Below are 20,294 nucleotides of genomic sequence, written 5' to 3' on the forward strand. Positions count from 1 at the left end.
CATTATTATTCTATTGTTTTGTTTTCTTATTGTATATATATTTGAAAAAATGACAGAATGAACATTTTCTTTTTCTATCAAACCTAGCTTTTACAACCTTTTACCAAACAAAACAAAATAGGTATCACTTAATAAATACAATATAAACTGTTTTATCTATCTCTTCCAAAGGAATTTTATCGACATCACAAGCTCGGTCCATACTTTTCACATGGGGTAATATTTCTCGGTATAGATACCCTCAAACAGTTTATGTTGTAATTTTCCTGTCAAGAATTATTATTTTCTTTTCAAAATAACTATTCTATTAATTAAAAGCTTTCCAATGATATAAAAATCAAACATTTGGCAAAAATAAAATATGTATCCTTAAATCCTCAAAACCGTATTCACCTCTAATAAGCTTCGACTGCGTCGTTCTAGAAACTTCAGGCTCATTGTAAATACCTCGTTTTGACAATGTAATTTCTAAAAACAGCATGCCAAGCATGAGCTTATAATATACAGGCTTTTAAAAGAGAGTTCACCCTTTGCAACGTTTCACATATTTCTTCGCTTTGTTATTTTGTTGCCTGTGTTATAATTTTAGAAGTTATTGCTGCTGTAATAAATTTTACGTAAATCCTGTTCTCAATGCCTCTCACTCTAATTGAAAAATCATTTTTTAAGAGAAGAACTGAGAAATTTTATATTTATAAACTTATATTTTCTCTTTATACAGGTAAAACGTTACTTCAACTAGCAAATATTTTAGTTTTCTTTATTCTAAACTCTCATTAGCATCATTTACAATTGAAACTTTAAGTAATTTCCGTAGAGGTGACTGACTTTAATCTCGCGTATCTGGTAGAAAGCACATGCCCAAATAAGCCTGCGTCGTTAAGAGGATTTATCTCAATAGTTCACACTTTTTTACGGGGAATTTATGTATTGCCTTAATTGTTTTTATTTTTTCGGAGCAGAGTGAAACGAGCGTAATCAAGCTGTGCGCAGCGAAGCCCATTTATTCCTTAATTAGCCAAATATAAGGGAAAAGAAAGTACGGTGGAGAGTATATAGGATTTCCGCATCTCGCCCCCACTATGCATCAAAATGTTTCAAATTTCGTCAATTTTCGACACGACGGACCAGTAGTTTTTAATCTGGTCACTTTCTCTGTTACAAATAAATATATTTATTCATTAAAAATAATTACAATTTAATTAAAATATAAACAGACTAAGAATAAGTAAAATGAAAATTGATAAAGAAAGGATATTTTAAGGATAGTCTAATTTGAAATGTCCTATCACATAGCTTGTTCTAGCTACAATTTTCCACAAAATATGTTGGGTCAGGCAATTTTAGACCAAAAACCAAGGAACAAAATGTTCAGCAAAATGCGCAAAAAAACATACCTCGCTACATCTTTTCCGTGGTCAACTTTTTCACAATAAAATCAATCTGCGTAACGTTGTCTATAAAAATTAACGCATTAAAAGAAATGACAAATAGGCATCGTTAATCAAAAGACTCTTTTGTTAGTCATAATTGGTAGAGGTTTTCTGTAACTAGTGGTTGTTTTTAGCATCTGCGAAGAAGAGTTTACTAACGCGTGGTGAATTCTACAGATAGTATTTCATTTTCCACTCACGATTATTATTCTTTAGAGGCTATATTGCACCAGCTATATTTTATGCTAGGTAACTCTTAAAGTAGCTAGCGTCTGTCATAAAACTTGTTATACAAAATAAAACTGCTGTGTGATTTTTAGCTCGTTTTTATTTGAACTAAAGTTGCAATAAAGTTTGTTTGGAAAATGTATTACGCCTATACAATGTTGCAGGATTCTTTTTCCTTAAACCCTATTCGGAATCCAGTCATCTGGTTATAATATGTTCAAAAAACCCCGGACCAAATAGGGTTAAAAGGGTGAAAACATATTATAAACTGTGTTTTTAACTTTTCCACAAAGTAAAATTGCTAAGTGATTGTTTAAGCTGCGTAAGATAACAATAGGTTGTTTACTGTCTGTTTATTTGAACCGAATTTATTATAGTTTTTTTTTTAAATGGGTATTATGCCGAAATGTTTGTGTAACACAGTATACATGTACTAATCATTCAGCCCAAAATTAAGAACAAGCTGTTACCTGTATTTCTATTTAACAGAAGTTGCACTATTTTATTGTTATAAAATGGTATTATTTATGGATGCAACATTGTTTACCTGTACTAAGCGCTGACCCTGGATTAAAATTCGCTTTTTAAGTTTTACCAGGAACTTTTGAAAAAATTCGCTAAGATGAGCACAACAGTAAACTGTATTTTTATGGAAAAGATTTTTGAAAAATATATTGCAGCTGAAACATCTTATTGCTGTGCGTGTTTCACGTGATTTACGATATACTGCAAACTTGTACTAAAGGGCTTTACATGAATGTTTGGCACAGTTTACAATTCCTATTAATCGCTCCACCACACGTTTAACGCCGGCTAACACAGTTGTGAATAAATCAGACATTTTAATGCCAAGTTCCCCCAGTCTAGTTTGTATAATGAATATCTGATTTAAGAACAATTGTATTCGTATTGTAATATTATTAAGGACGTATATTTTATCTATATTCAAGTGTTTGTGAATGCTTTTGCGCCCTCTGCTTGAAGTGTTTAGCGCTTCTAGGCCTTTTGCGTCTTTCTATTGTGAAAACTGAAAGGCATAGATGAAAAGAAATTATCTTGAAAAATTAATTTAAAACTGAAGATCCGAACATGTACAAATGTTTTACTAAAATGCCAAACTCCCCACAATTTCTCTCCACTACAGAGCCGCATTCGTTCTACAATTTACACGATCATAAACGCACGCCAAACTAACAACCTGCTGCATGATACATGTCACCACCAAAAATTTATTCAATGCGGAAGAACGTGTGTAGCTCCATTTCCATCGTATTGCTTTTTATAAGTATATGAACAAAATTCCGACAATAATTAATCAAGTTTCTGTTTTAAAAAATTATGTCATAAACTTGGCCTTGCATTTTAATAAATAAACCCGTGATAAACATTAATTATTATATCTCTTTGCCATAAGGCAAAGAGATTTGACAATTGGCTTTCATTATTGAATCTTTTAGCTTACCCACCCTCCTGTATGTTTTATCATGGCATTTTCGCCCTCAAGTTTTTATTGACATGTTGCTATTTTTTTTGGCTGACGTCATTGTAAGGGACCGGAGACAAATAGAGGATTTCTAAGAGGGAATACATCCTTACCGAACTTACCACGCTTTATCAGCTATATGTCAGAAGTATGCATAACCTTTCAGACGAAAAGACGTGGCAGTTTACATGTATGAAATTTCAAATGTTGAAAGTAACACACGACACCACATTTTCCTACTTTTTTAAAACATCGCCGTTAAAGTAGTATGTATGTAAATATTTCTAAAACGTTAAGGTGTGACACAAAAAGATGTTTGACTAGTATCCTCTTGCGGTTCCAAAAGAGGTTCGCTCTGTCGGTCGGTCTAAAAAAAACGCAAAAAAGATTTCATTATTTTGATAACAAGCATCTTGCATAGTTAAGGTCAGCTACCGTCATTTTTGATCATCCACTTAAACTATCTCGTCTGCCATATTTATGCCGCCTTATTTAACGTCGGCCTTCATTCCGGCACTCGAGAAATTTGGTGGTATGCCCGCCACGTTGGAAAAATTAATGCCAGTTATGACCAGCATAATATAAGGTCTTTCACGAGCGCGCGAACTGAGGATTCACCTTTCTATTCTGTGAGAGTGATCAGGCGTATCAAAAAGTGAAAACCTTTTTCATTTTCTTATTGTTAAGTCATTAAAACAGAAATGAATAGCGTGTGCGCATAAATATAATTTGAGCTTTAGAAACTTAAAAATGAGTGAATGAAAAAATACAAGTAACGTCCTTGAATTTTTTCCCTACATGTTTTTATACTGCACTAGCACCTTTGTGTTACAAATACAGTCTATTCTTTCTTCGAAGGTGGAACCATCCAGTGTTTTTGGCACACGTCAAGTAGGCCCACATTTTGCATGTACCGCAATCAACCCAGGTGTCCATGCGGCTTCTACTTTTCATCCTGACATATTCCACACTTTTCGCTGTCGTGATAGTCGCATCGCTGCTAATTTTAACTTTCTTTTGAAATGCTGAAATTGATTGAACTTTGCACTTTCCTCATCATGTCATGTCGGACAAAAAAATCAAAAAAGTGAATTTTCTTCTCAATGACTGTTCCATCGGAAGACGCTAACCAACCTTTTTTTTGTGTCACGCCTAAAACCGTATAAGCGATAAGTGTGGCAAGTTTGGTAAGGACGTCTCCCCTAAAGTTTCTGTTTTCTCACTGAACATTGTTTCATTATTTGCTAAAAATGAAAAAATTATAGTTAAATATTGGTAGTGCCCTCTTCAAATAATTAAAGTATTGACTTACAAAGAGACGGTAGTTAAATAGCAAACCGGGCATTAATTTAGTTTGTGATACAATCGTATTCTTGTTCAGATCAACCGTTTTCAATACATTAACAATCAACATTTGTATATTGAGCAAGTTTTGAGCGGCTAATTGTTGAAACATCCAGATGCTAATTGCTGAACTAATGAAATACCAAACTACTTTGAAAAATCTTGCTCAGAAGTTTTTGCATTCAAGTCATCAATTTTACATAACAAGTGTTGTATCATGGAATTTCAAGCATTTTCTGAAGTAATTTCGAGCGCATTGAGTTAAAATACTCTTTTTTTAATCCATAATTTTAATGTTTTATTTATTCAGTTGTATTGCACTTTGCACTTCGTTATTAGAATCAGAGTTTTTTGCTAAGTTTCCTTAGTTGGTTGTGCGAAAAATTCGGCGTTCAAAGATAATTCCCATGTTGTTTATATAAAGAGAAAGAGGAAAAATTTCAGCCTTGTCATTGCTCTTATTATTGGTTTTTCTGTTCAAGAGTTCACAGCCTTATTGTTGTTCTTACAGAGAGAATAAGTTATGTAATTTAAGTTAGCTATGATTTAAAGTTAAAATAATAATCGAGAATTGAATTTGAAATTTTAAGGATATTAAATAATTTTGTTTCACCCAGATTATTCGGTTTCAAAGTCCACTTCAGAGTTCAGTACTTTTTCAGATTATTGCTAATGGGGAAAATCTTTAAGCTGCAGAGCTTCTTGTAATTGTTTTGTTGATTTACTTATTTACAAAATTAGTTCAGCAAACTCCACCTCAGTGCTCATGTTTACCTGGTCTGTTTACCATTCATAGCCGGGAATGAGTAATTAAGGAAATCGTTTATTATGGTGACTGGGAAAAAAAAAGAAACTTAAGAAATTAAGGTACCATTATGATTGCACTTAAGGTGTTTTATACATTGGTTTCTTATAAAAATACGTGAAGTATATAAATAGTCTATGTACAGCTACCGGGTAGAGTGTATACAAACTTAATGTTAAAAGTTCATGTCTTCATGTCTTCTATCGTTATGGAAACATTTAGTAGCAATTTATAAATGACTGTGTTTTTATTCGCAAATCATACAAGACAATCTTTCTACTACATAATTCACTCATTTAAACCGCGTGTCAAAGTACACACCAACCTTATAAACATTGTTTTATAATACACACAATATTTTTGCACAGTTTCCAAACAAAAAACAGCACAAAGTCAATAACAGGCGTACTAAAAAACTCCAAAATATCAAGGACAGTAGATATTGAAATAATCTTTTCTTAGTTGTTGTAGCTGTACATATATCAAAACGCACGAAATTGGTTAACTCCAACAAAAAAGCAAAGGCTGACTAAAGATGTCGTTTCCATCCAGTTAATAAATTTCGATTTATATGGTTTTATACGCAAATGAACTACCAGTAGTAACAGCATGATTGGAAGTATAAACCACAATCGCTTCATTGGGTCGATGAAAAATATGGTAAACACAGCAATTACGAGTCTCTGGTACAATCTCCATGTATCCCAAAATAAACATGTTTCATCATGTCTGTATTGATGAAACGGCTCTTGAAACATATTGCAAATATATTTCTTTAATATTGTATCGCTTGCTACATTTGACGTCGCCAAAACTTTCCCGAAAACCAACATCCAATAGTTAACGGTGGCAAAAACAAGCAGTAGAAGAATTGCATGACAGTGATTTTGTTATTTTCAAGGAGTCTAACACTTATACATAAAATCAGCGGAAATGGTAAAGTCCAGAAAGTAATGTTAATCTTTTGCCAAAGGGTATAACATGTGATTTCTCCATTTACATAGAGAATATATTCTCCGTTTACATTTCTGCAATTTGTCAGTTCTTTTTTCGGGCAAATGTTAAGAAAGTCTTTTGGTGTATCAAGGTTGAATATATCGACTGCCAGTTTATTTAGAACACTTTCATTTTTTTGTACATCTAATTTGACATGAATTAATGATTTAATATTTTATAAGGCAACTAACACTTTTAATATTCCAGATATTCTGCTGTTTTCTTCATAGTATTTGTTATTCGATGACGTCATTTCCTCTATTGGTGGTGATCCGTGTATAACAACATAGCCGTCATCGTTAATCAAGGTATACTATGGTAATTAATAGAACTACTTCGGGTTTTGTATAATAAATTGCATTCACCTTGCTTTGATGATTTGTTACCTTCAAAACGTTCTTTAGAGCTAGCAAAAAAGAATTATTTTCAGAAGAATCTTATCTCTTTCAATTATGCTAAAATCATCGCATATGTTAATCCAAAGATTAGAAATATTATCGAAAACGCTTCAGTACATGAATTTGAAGAAATACAACGATTATCAAAATAGTTGACCTGGTACCCTGTTGTACATACTCCACAGAGCATTCCAGCTCTATGACTAGCGTAACTTTTGGAAGATGTACATTTTCAACGTGTTTGTGAACAACAGTACTCTTCTGGGCAAGGGTTAACTTCAGATGGTTTTGACTTTCAAATCTCCAAAATCGGTCGTTACTTTTGATATGACTATCACAATTGCTTCCTGGAGGGCATGAGAAGCATTGAGTTTGTTTGTTAAAGGGCTTAATTATATTTCCTGGTACTATTTGAATTTTCTGACTTGAAGTTAGAAGTCTGTATGTGCTTCTAGGACAATGTTTGCAAAACATTATGTATACGTTTCGTTGAAAAGTACTTTTTCCTTTATTTTTGTAGTTTGCATAAGATGCATTGTAGTTCTTCGGGCATTTGTATTCTAAAGATCTATTAGTTTGCTTTAGAAGTGTGAGGTAAATGGGTGGAATACTGTCGTTAATGTCAGATAACATTACGTTGATACTGTACTTCTTCTTCTTCACAATGTTCTTATGTGGTGAGTTCACTGAAAGGGCAGCAGGTACAAGAACTTTTTTTACTCCAACAGCTTTCATAGTGACATTGTTCATGTTTAACCAAGTTGACAGATGCTTTTTAACCTGGAAAAAAAGATCGGTTGCAGCATCTAGAGCAAAATTTTTATCAAAATGCACGTCATTTATTATGACATTACTTTGTTCACAATACACACCTCCAACGACAATTGCCATATTTTTCAATAATTGATAAATATACCTAACTTTTTGAGCTCATAACATAAATACCACCACTTGTTTCTACCTTGTTAAATTTAAAACTTGTGTTTACAAAAGAAACTACTGTGTTTTTGCGAATTCGAATACCTCCTCCTTCATCTATCGCGGTACTGTTCGTTATACTTGTGTTTAGTAAAGACACATTGCTTTTGTCAATTTAAATACCCCCTCCTTCGTCTATTGCGGCATTGTTAGTTATATTTGTGTTTACTGAAAACACATTGCTCTGTCCTCCTTCTCCATTTGTCACGATATTGCTAGCTATAATTGTGTTTACTAAAGAAACATTGCTTAAAGGCACGTAATCACCCTGTAGGCAACTTTTTTTAAGGTACCTATTTTATTGTAAAAATTGAAAGATATACATGAGAAAACATTATCTTGAAAATTTATTGAAAACTGACAACCAGAACATGTTCAGATGTTTCATAGAAATTGCAAACTCACCCCAATTTCTCTTCGCCTACAGAACCGCCATTTCATTGCACGAATCATGCGATATTAAACGCACGGTAAAATCAATCACATGGTTGCTGCATTCAGACCATTATAGCAAAAATAATGAATGAGGGAGAGCATCTGTAGTTGTGTTTCCATCGTAATGCTTTTATAAATATATCCACAAAGTTTCGAACATGATAAATCAGATATGTCAATCGAAGTTTCTGTGTTATTCTCTATTATTTAAACCTTTTAGCTTACTGAAATCAGACTTTTTTGCAACACTGACTACTTTTTATTATTGTTTTTGAAGACAGCTTCGCCTCGCTAGCTGTCTTACGTTTTGATTATTTTCCTTTGTTTAAACAGTCAGTCGTTTTCTTATGGAGACAGTATCAGATCTACACAATGAAAGTGGAAATTCTGAAAATTTAGATATTGTAATATCTAAATTTTCAGAATTTCCCCTTTCATGCCCTAAATTTAATTATCTCCATAGTGCTATAACTATCTCCAACTATCACAATGAGCATATTCCCCCGCTTAGCTTAAAATATGCAGTAATCCCGTGCATGCTAATAAATAAAAAGAAAATAAATAAAAGAAAGAGCGTGATAAGCATTAATGATCATAATTATTAACCACGAGGTAATGCTGTGATTTCTTCTTTCTGTTTTGTTTTGTCTGGCCTTCAAAAACAATGACGAATAGAATAGAAGAAAATTAAATCTAAGTGGAGAACGGAGCCTACCATATTGGCGATTTTATCGAAATCCATCTCAGAGCTCATTTAAAGTTAAGGCCGTTTGTTTACCTCCGGTTTCACACGAACATTTTGCAACGGCCCGCTTATTAAACCAGAATAAGAGATCAACAAGATCGTTAAATATGGCGGCTGGAAAAAAAACAACAATAAATTTAAGATATTAAAGTACCATTATTTCCATTTCTAGTGCGTTATACATCCTCAAATTTTCAGGAAAGTCATAACTCGATAATGGTGATTACGCACCTTTAATTCAATTCGAATACATCCTGCATAATTCGCGATGTTGTTAGTTATATTTGTGTTTATTAAGGAGACTTCGCTGTCAAAAATATAAATACCTTCTGCATCTAACGCACTTTTAGTATATAGACAGGTTTTTTTTAAGAAGTGAGAATTGTTTGTTAAGACTTTACTTTTTCTTATGTGAAATACTCCGGCCAAAGCTGTGTTATAGATGAAACTTGATGCCACAATTTCTCCAGTTGTGTTGTAAGCGTAAAATACTGAACTATACTTTATAGCGTAAAATACTGAACTATCACATAATGATATGTAATGATATACCCGACTTATTTTAACATTAAAATAGAAACCCTGCGATTTGAAGATGTCCACCTGCAGCAAGAATGTTGGAAAGCAAATATATGCGTTGCGATCGAAGATACTATTAATTTAAAAGTTCAAAATGCCAAAAAAAATAAAAGAGGTTAAAAACAGGAAGAAAAAAGTTGTTTGAAGTCGTCTGTAAAGATTTTATGTTCCATAGGTAATTTTTTTTTAAATCAGAGAGAAAGTTTAATCCTGACTGCATCGAAATAACTCAAATAGACAGTTTCAACGAAGGTCTCGACATTGAAAGTGTTTAAATCATTTTCACGGATATAGACATGGTCAATAAGTGAACCTGATATATGAGTTGGAGAGGAAATAGTTTTCGTCGCTAAATGCATTCACATTAAAATCTCCGAGAATAATATCAACAATTTCATTTCCCAAAAAATATTGAATAAGGTATAATGATTTATATTGAGAGAATTTTTACAATATAGAAGCAGAACACTAATAGCGTTTTCGTAAAACATTTTTTTTTGTCATTCAGAAAATATTGCACCAGGAATTTTTACAATATCAAACAATTCTATAGTTTCATTATGACCAATTAAATAACTAGAAAATTTGTCCACAATATGATTGGCCAATCTATACGAAATATATGCTATATTTTTGTTTTCTACTAAAATGCAATTTTTACTTTGTCTGATTGGTTTCCATAGCGTGCAAAAAGGTGAAATTTTTTCTTGATTGGTTAATAACTTGCTCATTGTTCTCTTAAAAAACGAGAACTTGTGTATGTATATATATTCACAGTTTATTTATTCTTTAGTTTAACATAGTTTTTAAAGAGATTACAACTGATCGAACTACTGCTTGTAAAGACATCACCAAACATTTTTTTTTTAAATACAATGAAATGAACGGTGCTGCAAATAAAATTTTAATATATACGGGGTCTTCGTTATGTCCGTAGTCAGTGGACATGCACCTTTATTTTTAGTTCTTGCATCCGTATGTCATCAATTGAGGAAGATTGACGCAGACTTGATGTTTGTAACATAAGGATTTTCCGCTTTCACATTCATTGTAATCTAAGCACAAAATATACCAGATAAAAACTAATAAAGTAAAGAATGCACAGTAAGACGATGAAGAAACATGTGCTCTGTCAAATTTTGATGGATATTTCTACAGACTTGTCTATATTATAAAGCTTGTTATATGTAAGCGAGCCAAAGATGTTAGCTGGTAGTAAGCATCGATGGACTGATTTTTTTTGTGTAGATCTGATGTGTGAATTCTCATGGATTTTTTTACGGACTCACGACGAGTATAATATATTGCTTAAAATGTTTTTCGTTGAATAGACATTACATTTAAAAATGTTGTCAAAAATGCCACGAAAATACATCATTTAACAAAATGGAGTGTTACCTGTTAAGAAAAAACTTTTTCGATCCACTTTCACATAAGAGCTACCCTTTTTAAAAAGTACGAATTTACTTTGCTTTAATGAACGTAGGATGCTTTGTCGAAGTTCATCGATAGTTCCAAAATATGCGGATAAAATCTCAATTTTGACGAAAATTCTTGTTGAAGGCCTTTATGAAAAAAGTACAGAAATAGATTAATTGTAGAAAATAAAAAAGTGTACTATGATAAAAAAAAACGGATGATGTGATTATTACTTACATATTTTCAGGTATGTTAGTGACAAATGTTATCGCTTTCGTCGCTTTTTCAAAAATTGCTTTGACCTATGATAAGGAAGTTAGATAATCGTTTAAGAAGAAACCCTATGACCCGAAGCTGGGTTTTGGTTTATAAACAAAGTAATCATCAGCAACTGGTCAAACTGGAAATTTATAAAATTAAGCTGCAGGGGCTGGCAAGCAATATGCAAAATAGTTCTTTTTAGGAGAATGAAAAATCTTGAAAAGTATGAAAATTACGTGTGGCAACTACTTTTGCTACTTCCAGACTAAACTCAAAGTTTTGCCCTGAGCCACCAAGGCCGTAAAAAAAGCAACTTGCTTATAAGGAACGTGTACTTAAAAAGAGTTAAAAAATCCCAGGGTAGACTCAAAACCCACCACGATTAATGCATGTCACGTCACGAGATTTTAATTTCCATAAAGACATTGATTGTTACAAATTGTTGATGATGTTACACATAACACTAACGACTGTATTAGTACTCAGCATAATATGGCGTGCCCTGTAATAAATTTCTAAGCAGAGATTGTTAGGAAAAAATCTTGAGTGAATATTATTATTCTGTTCACAATCATTGATATTTGTAAATTGAATATGGTATAGCTAGCTGCGGAGTGAGAAATTTTTACTGAGAGGTTCACTGAGACAATGTTAAAAGTATACTTACGCTATTTAAAGTATCATTTATGAATGTTCTGTAGTAGGGCTCGCTCCTAAGAAGATCTGTCTTGCCAAGACCACAAAAGTTAACTTCATCCAAAGAGAAGCTCACAGAAACTGATTTCGACACTGAATGATAAAGCAATACATATTTTATAGGTACAAGCCTCTATTTTAAGCAGCTTCTTATAAAATATAAACAAAAATAAAGAAATGTAGATAATAGAAAATTGTAACTTATCTACCTGCGTGTATAAAATCCAACTTTTGATTTTCTAAAATTTAAAAGAAAAAATTACGATAAAGATATATGCTTAAGATTCTAAACGGATGGATTTAACAAAAAAGGTTATAAATTGTTATTGTTGTCAGCTCCAATAGTTTCAATCTCCCGTGCAAAAAGTCTGTTTTTAACTAGAAACGCCCGCTCTGTTGGATATGTAACAGTTATGTTAAAATGCTTGCTGTCTGTCAATGAATCAAAGATATAACATCAGGTAAGGACAGGGAACTTTCCATGGATTTTTCCACTGTTTGTGATGACTTTTTGTCGATTTCTGGCAAAAGGATAGATTGTTTGTTACAAAGGTAGCAAAAATACCAACTGGTTGTAATGGATGAACCATAGTTTTGATTTCAGCTGTTGCATCTTTCATACTAACAAAGTATTTGGCTGCGCATTCTTATTTCGCGGGATGGTTTCACTTCTCATGTATTTGCAAGTAGCTAGCCAAGATTTAATGTAAACTGAATTATTCCATCTACATTGACTAGCCTATTAACTAAGTCAAATGACATTTATTTCTCAACTAATTCTAAAAGATCTATTCTGTTCGCTGACTGTAATGTCCACTAACTTCAATGTATGCTGTAAAAGCTGCTCTTATAGCAAAGTTAGGCTTACTCAAGTAAGTTTCTTCATTAAACACCTTTTTAAGCTTTTTAAAACGTATCTTTTGAAGTACAGTAAATCGAACAAATAGGGTGGCTTATTTGGTGACAATAACTTATGTAAGTTTGTTAAGGATCTTTTGTTAAACGTTGCACCAAATAGAAAATATAACTAATCAAGATCTAAGTCAAGGTCATCTTTTTCGCTATAATCAAGTTCTGAAGAGACCCCTGTGCACGTTTTCATTCGTGAGGAGCAAAATTTGGTTTTACCTGCTTTTTCACACTTAAATCCACTTCCAATGTAACCGTCTTTACATTTGCATCCGAACGTAAACAAAAAAGGAAAATTGTAACACATCGCATGTTGATGACAAAATAATTTTCCTGCTCTTGACGAGCATTCATTGAAATCTGCAAAAAAATAAGGGTAAAAAATGATACTAGAATTAACCCTCCAAACACAAAAATGCAGGGTTTTTTCATCGTTGTGAAAAGAGAAACACTTTTTTAACTATTGTACTATGGCAACGCGAATGTCGGGTTAAAAATAAAGAAAAAAATTAAAATAGTGAAAAAATTCGGAAAAGTTAAATAGACACCAACTTACCGTTAACATCAAAGCTTTTTAATTCCACATTTGCATGAAAGAAACTTGCCTGTTTTGTTAGTCGTTTACGTTGAGCTTTCAATAATGTGATGAGTCCATGTTTCATCTTCGAATAACTCTGAGAAAGCAAGTCTCGTTTCAAAGATGCTCTTATCATTACTGTGGATGATCTCCTAAGAATGCAATGATCTCTCTGTAGATACGCACTATTGTCGCTTCAGCTACACATTTGGGCAGTTACAGTACCAGCTTTAAAATAAAAGCTATTTCCTGGTTTTCATAGTGGTACTATCTTAAATATTTTAAATGAAAATCAAACTTGTGTGCATTAGGCTGTTGACTTAAGTTCTATATTTCGCTGTTTTAAAATTGTTACAACAAACACTTACATTTTTGTTTTCACTACCACATTCTTGAGTGCAGCACCATGAATTTTTTGGAGAAGGTGAAAGAACTATGTAAACAAAATTATATACTGGTGATTGATACAATTACATGGTCAGTTTTTAAATACGTCATGGACAAAGCAGAAGCGAATAAGAAATTGATCTTGCAAGGAAATGCAGAAGAGGATATTTGGCAAAAAGGATATAATAATATTAATTTCTACAAAAAAGCCTGTTTATCAATATTTCACCCAAAGTATCTTTTTTATGTATAAAATTACGTAAACAACAATGTGTTTATATTTTTAATATTTTATTTGTTAAGTTGCATGGATAGAAATGCAAAATCAGTGTGGAAAATCAACAAACCTTTTTTACATACAATGAAGACGCATAGTATAATTCTACAGAAAATGATAATACGTTACTTGAACTGCAAAACTAACGTTACAAAAAGACTACCAACATACGTTAAGCCTGATTTCTCCACGAAATGCTTGCTCAAGGAGAACATTCAGAGACTTTTCACCAATAGGATTTCCATTAAGAGTCAAGTCGGAGTATCTGAAGTTTATTTGAAACTGCACCAAATCTAGAAAAAAAAAACGTAATTAAATTGGCAAACAAAAAAACATTTCATGTACTTTTTATATATAAATTCTTTGTGGATTTTGCTCCTAATGACACTAAACCCTACCTGAGAGCTGTAAATCCTTTGGAACATCTAAATGACAAAACAAAGTGAAGCCATGTCTTTGCTTGCAAGGAGTTTGAAAAGATAAAGTTAAATCATACAGACATTTAGCTTACCATAAATACTTAATTTAATGCTGGAGTTGATTGAGAATTGCGTCGACGTGGACTTGCATGTGTAATTTCCTGCATCATCTTCCGTCACATTTTGTAAGGTAATGACAAATTTTTCATTAGTGATGGTTGTCACAATTTGTCTTCTTAAGTGCTGATTTGGTATGAAAACCTCTGGATTTCCCATTGCAATGACTTCTCCATTGTAACGACAAGTAATGACCAAGGATTCAAGCTTCTGATGTGCATTCCAACTTAACTCAACTGTTTCACCCTGTTTCGCATTCATAACACGCGTTTCTGTTTGACTTTCCACTAAACAATAAATACACAAAGATTAACTTTGCAACTTTGCTTCACGGTGGTTGACCAAATTCCTACGTAAGCATTTCATTTTGCTTTAAAAAAAGATATAAAATAATATAAAATTAAACAAAACTAAAAACCTGGTGCAACCCTAGTCGCAGCATTCAGAGCATGTACGTAACGTCCGGGAATATTAACATTTGAGTCCATAGATACGATTGGGTCGCTCCAAGGTAAAGTCAGGAATGTCCAACCGTCATGTCCATTGGAGTAACCACGGTACGCCCACCAGACATCAGTGCGGTCGTAGGTGAAGATAATGTATCCTTTAATAGCATCAAATGCCAAAACAACTTGCACTCTTTTTATATAGAGTCGACCCCGTGTATCAACGAAATCCATGTTGTATGTCACAGCAACTGCTTGCAGCGCAGTGAAAGAGTCTTTCGAGAATTTACGAACATCGTTTGCTGCTCTTTTTAATAGCATTGCATCCAGTATTTCTCTGTAGTATATGGTTGTATCTGATACTTTCAATCGGCTCATTTTGTAACCAGGAAACATGAAGGCAGAAATTCCAGCCAATGGCAATGTGAAGTTCTTGTATATTGTATCTGTAATCATTCCGTTTCTGTAGATCTATATTATATATAATATACGGTACTTCCTTCCTTCTTTTTAAAGTTACATTTTCTATCATGATATATCTTAATGCTGTTTTGACATAAAGAAAATGAACGCCACATACTTACATATAAAGATTTTAGTCTTCTGCCGAATAACGGGATAGGCTTGTGCAATTCAAGTATTTCATATTCACTTGTCTCTTTCATTGTTTTATCTAAGTTTGTTACACCATACGGATAAAGAGCTATAAAATAACAAAAATAAGTACAGGATTTAAACAGTAAATTTTGTTTGCGTCTATTTTGTTTATGAGTTTGTGGTTTAAAGGAAGACTAATGAATTACTTTGATTTCTACCATTCAAAGAGTTGTACCTGTGTCGGTAGGATATCTGCAATTTTTAGATGTTAGTTTCCAGACGACCTGGTTAACGTTCTTACGACTAATGATTGGATGTTTCCAAGTATACGCTGCATCGCTACAAAAACGTTCTGAAAATTCAACAAATACGTCTCTCATGCTGGCAACTTCACAAGTCACAATACCGAAAGTCGTTTTTCCATCAGACGCAAGAACTACCTGGTGAGGGTATAGTGTTTTAGTGTACTGATAGTCCCATTCAGAAAGTCTATAAAACGTTACAACGACTGCATGGCTTGCTTCAAATTCTACAGTTGGGAACTTCGACTTGATCTGTTTAGAAATTTGTTGTAATGAAATTTTGTCAAAAATCTCCCTGTAAAATGTGCGGTTACGAGCTTCTTTAACATCATCAACCAAAGCGGCGATAAACGTTGTAGTGCCTGGCAATCCTCTGATTACGAATTCCTTCATAAGAGGCAATCTTGGCGCTATTATACCGTCCGGAGAAATCTAAAGAAACGAATCGTCAGTCAGAGCATGTTCGCTCTGGCAACTACGCATCCAGTTTGCATACAGAAATTTCTATTTATCAAACCCTAAAGTACAGATAATCAGAACTACAGATGACCATCACAACAACAGATAACCATGAGGACTACAGATAACCATCAGAACTTCAGATAACCATCCGAAATACAAATAACCATCTATAATCATTTAACACATAAAAACCACGTGATTGCGTTTGGCTTGAACTTTTAATACTTCTTTACGTCAGTGACTCCCGTAAGGAGTCATTAAGTTGATTTATACTTAGAGCATATATCATTATGTAAAAACGAATTTTAAATTTTAATTCAATTAGGGAGTTGCGTTAGTGAGACAAATCACAATTTGTAATTGTGAAATAGACAAATTACGAAGAAAAAGCTTCTTTACTGCGCAACTATCCAAACACCATCTGAACTACAGATAACCAAAAAACTACAGATAACTATCAGAAGTACATATAATCATCTTTACTGCAGCTACCAATTGCAACTACAGCTAAGTGTATAAAACATATAATTCCGCTTTAGAAATAAACAAAGAGTATTTCTCCCAAAGAACTCATAATGTGAACATTCATAATTTTAAAGCATCGAATCCACAAAAAGTACATATAGCCAAAGCTTCAGCACTTTGCTTTTTTGAGTTAACATACATAAAGCTCATCTGATAATCTTGAAAAGAGCAGCATGGGACGGGACAGCTTTATCCTGGACATATTTGTCTTCACGCTGGTTAAATTATGGTAAGAACTTTCCTGAAAATCAAGAACTGCGTCGCCAACTGATACGCCATATGGTAAAAGATCTAAAGATCAACATAAATAAAAAGTAGGACTTAAATACAAATTCTTATCATAATGCAGTAAAATTGATCTCCATCGATAGATAAAAATTTGTAAAATTTGTCTTTGGCGACACAAGAACTCTTACCTACATCGCAGGTAATGGTCAATGGCAATATGTAAACACCAGTCTGTCCAACGTTAGAATGTTTAGGTAACAGCCAACTGTTTTCATATTGGCTAAGGTATCTTCCACAGGATGCTTTTGCATCCCAAATCCCACTTTTCGCTTTTTCATATTCTGTCAGCTTTTGATAATTAAATATTGCGAAACTTGTTTCCCCATTTGACACCAATACCAGTTGGAACGTACTTGATGTCTTTGTATGGCTGTATTGTTTGGAAAGGTTGATGTAGGTAAAAATGGCCACTTGAGAAGCTTCGTAGTCGTTATTCTTTGTAAAATTTCGTATTTGATGTGTTGCTTTTGAGAGTAAACGCATGTTAGTTGTTTCTCTGTAGTATATATGTGAACCATCTTTCAGTTCAAACGCATCATCAGTGTAAATGAATATTAATGATTCAGGTAGAGCCATATCATGTAGGTAAATATCAGCTCTATTAAGTGCGATATATGCCTTTTTGTTTATCTAAAAGAGACAATGAATTTCTCTTATCATTCTTTTGTCCTTATTTTCTATTAATTCTATCGTAATATAACACATATGTGCGTCTCCGTGTCAGTTTTAAAGTGTGTAATTTGATTTTAAGCCCTACAGAAGACAAAAAATTTCTTTGATAGCTTTTTTGCCAATTTGAGCGACGTATTTTTTTGTCAAGTGAGAAATCTTAAACAAAGAACGAAAATGGGTAATAAATGCAATCAGTTATGCATACATAAAATTTCCTTGCTTTCTCTGATAGCAATGGCATTGGCTTTGACAAGAGCAATTGTTCCATGCTGTCATTCTTCTTAAACTCAGTATCTCCATTGTTGATGCCATACGGATAAAGGTCTAAAAAGAGAGTTATAGACCTCTTTATAATTGACCTTAATCCACCTACAAAAATGCAAAGGGAGTGAATATCTTGAAGTATTTAGAAGGAACATCAAAGAAAGATATGGTGGCGCATTCGTTTTAAAACAAACAAACAAACAAACCTTTTCCTCTTATTGTTCTTTTTACTTCAAATTCTTATCCTGTTTTTTAACGTGTAAACTTTACATGTTCAAATCTTAAAACTTGTCAGAAAATACAATGACATTTAGATGACGGTTAGAAAATGACGTCATCTCTTGCAAAGTTACAACATACGACAAATTACGGCGAATTTTTTTATGATCAGAAAAGAAATCTTTTTAAGTGCTAGTATTTCAATGCTGTTTGATTAGTTGCTTATAAGAATAACATTATGAAAGAAATTCTGAAATTGAAAAAACTCGAATTAAATAAATTTTTGACAAAAAAAAATCCATAGTAAAATAACGAGAATATTATGGCGGTACTTAAAGCATCATTTTAAAAAGAAAAAGTGAAGTAGTTCCACAATTGAGTAAGTCAGAAACTGTCAACTACTCTGCATTTCATACTTACCTAAGCAGCAACAAAGCTGAACAAGAGATAAAAGGTAAAAAACTTGAAGCCAATAGGTCATATTGTTGCAGCTAAAGTGTTGTTTTGAATTGATTAGAAAACATATTTTCAATTTATTGATTTATTACCCTGTTATTTTTAGCTGGTATTGTTTACTTACAAGCCGCGGATCACCATGTCTTGTTTTTTGTAGTTAACGTTTTGTGTGGAAAAATAAACACTATAAAATTTGCTGACCTGTCAAGTTTCAATATTGACACAACCATGACGTAGGTCAATAAACCAGTGTCATACTTCAATAATAATAAATGGAGAAAAATATTAAAATTTTGCTTGTTAAAGCGCCTTTCTGATTTTCCTCTGAAATTTTAAGATGTTTGTAAACTGCAGGTTTTTTAATCAGCAGATCTTAGTATGGGTTAGATTTTATGTTGGTGTAGCCTCTTCAGTTCCTAATGTACTCTCCTCCTTAAGGGTCCTGAAAAGGGAATCCTAGTGCATTTAAAGCTCTTATTTAATATATAAAGTCAGTGCAAGCAGAGCAATTACTCTATTCCGATACTAAACGCTATCGAGAAAGGATCGATTGACACTATTATAGTCACTGACAAGACTTGACCAGACAGTTAACCCAATACCTTTCACACTGGAGGCAAACACTCTACCACAAGGTATCAGTTATTATGATGTACTAGTCGTTGCCCGTGGAAACATCCACGGGTTCGCCCGTCCATTGTATTTACCCGTGGCAACAAAGTGGATAAAAATATGTCGCATTTGATATTCGTGTTTCCGTAACATGATTTTCTAACTCAGCGGGGGGTCCGCGCAGAGACAGACAGACGACGGCTATTATTATAGAGAAAGAACTTGCAGTGAATAGGAATCCTGTTAAATCATCAGTTCGCACGATATTTTTCCAAAAAAGTCAAGAAAACTGGGATGAAATATTTAAACTTTGATAGTTCAAGATTGAATCAGAAGATAAGGATATTAGATGAATTTATTTCGGAACTTGATGACGTTACGCAAATACATATTTTCACTTGAAAAATCGGTTGAAAAACTAGTAAGAACTTAAAAGTCTGATCATATAAGCCGAGTTGATTTGCTTTGCCGAAATCTTGCATCTATTAAATGCCATCACATGAGAAACAAGTCTGTCCAGTCTGCTGAGATTTTTTTGCTAACCGTTTAGTTTGCAGTTAAAGCAAGTGTTTTAATTAACAACTTTTTGTGTGTTTTTTTAAAAATAATAAAAATTATTAAATACAGCATAGACAAAAGAAGAAAACTTTTGTTTAGCCATTTTCTCGTCAAAATAAACATAAACATATTTCCAAATGGATGTACTGTACTTTTTTAAAAAACTTTGAAATCGCTTTTGGTCACATTGTAAATTATTAAAAAAAGTATCTTGGTGTTTTTTCAGTCCGCTTTATGAAATTGCAAAAACAATTCAGCTCGTCTAACTGAGCCTGTCTGGTTTATCCAGGTACCTCAAATTATGTTAAAAAAAACGAAATTGTAAAAACATATATTATATTAGCATGTTATTTTATTTCCAAAATCTTAGAATTCATCTAGCCTTTAGCACCTTTGTATCGAATACA

General features: G+C 33.0%; 2 protein-coding genes across 2 annotated transcripts; both read right to left on the reverse strand.

The window, feature by feature from the left end:
• Nucleotides 1-6,622: 6,622 nt before the first annotated feature.
• LOC130625656 (uncharacterized) lies at nucleotides 6,623-10,101 on the reverse strand. The gene is made up of 2 exons (XM_057440756.1): nucleotides 8,071-10,101; nucleotides 6,623-7,493 (listed from the first exon to the last, which is right to left on the reverse strand). The coding sequence occupies exon 2, from the start codon at nucleotides 7,435-7,437 to the stop codon at nucleotides 6,784-6,786; it is 654 nt and encodes a 217-aa protein (XP_057296739.1). The 5' UTR covers nucleotides 7,438-7,493; nucleotides 8,071-10,101; the 3' UTR covers nucleotides 6,623-6,783.
• Nucleotides 10,102-10,246: 145 nt separating this feature from the next.
• Nucleotides 10,247-18,839, reverse strand: LOC130625655 (uncharacterized). Its single transcript, XM_057440755.1, has 18 exons — nucleotides 18,682-18,839; nucleotides 17,984-18,102; nucleotides 17,235-17,736; nucleotides 16,958-17,109; nucleotides 15,765-16,263; nucleotides 15,517-15,635; nucleotides 14,905-15,403; nucleotides 14,462-14,773; nucleotides 14,349-14,375; nucleotides 14,122-14,243; nucleotides 13,655-13,719; nucleotides 13,266-13,438; nucleotides 12,929-13,069; nucleotides 12,010-12,039; nucleotides 11,772-11,893; nucleotides 11,081-11,145; nucleotides 10,823-10,989; nucleotides 10,247-10,479 (listed from the first exon to the last, which is right to left on the reverse strand). The coding sequence occupies exons 1-18, from the start codon at nucleotides 18,740-18,742 to the stop codon at nucleotides 10,385-10,387; spliced, it is 3,270 nt and encodes a 1,089-aa protein (XP_057296738.1). The 5' UTR covers nucleotides 18,743-18,839; the 3' UTR covers nucleotides 10,247-10,384.
• Nucleotides 18,840-20,294: the final 1,455 nt, after the last annotated feature.

This window comes from Hydractinia symbiolongicarpus, chromosome 14, assembly GCF_029227915.1.
Source record: "Hydractinia symbiolongicarpus strain clone_291-10 chromosome 14, HSymV2.1, whole genome shotgun sequence".
NCBI lineage: Eukaryota > Metazoa > Cnidaria > Hydrozoa > Anthoathecata > Hydractiniidae > Hydractinia > Hydractinia symbiolongicarpus.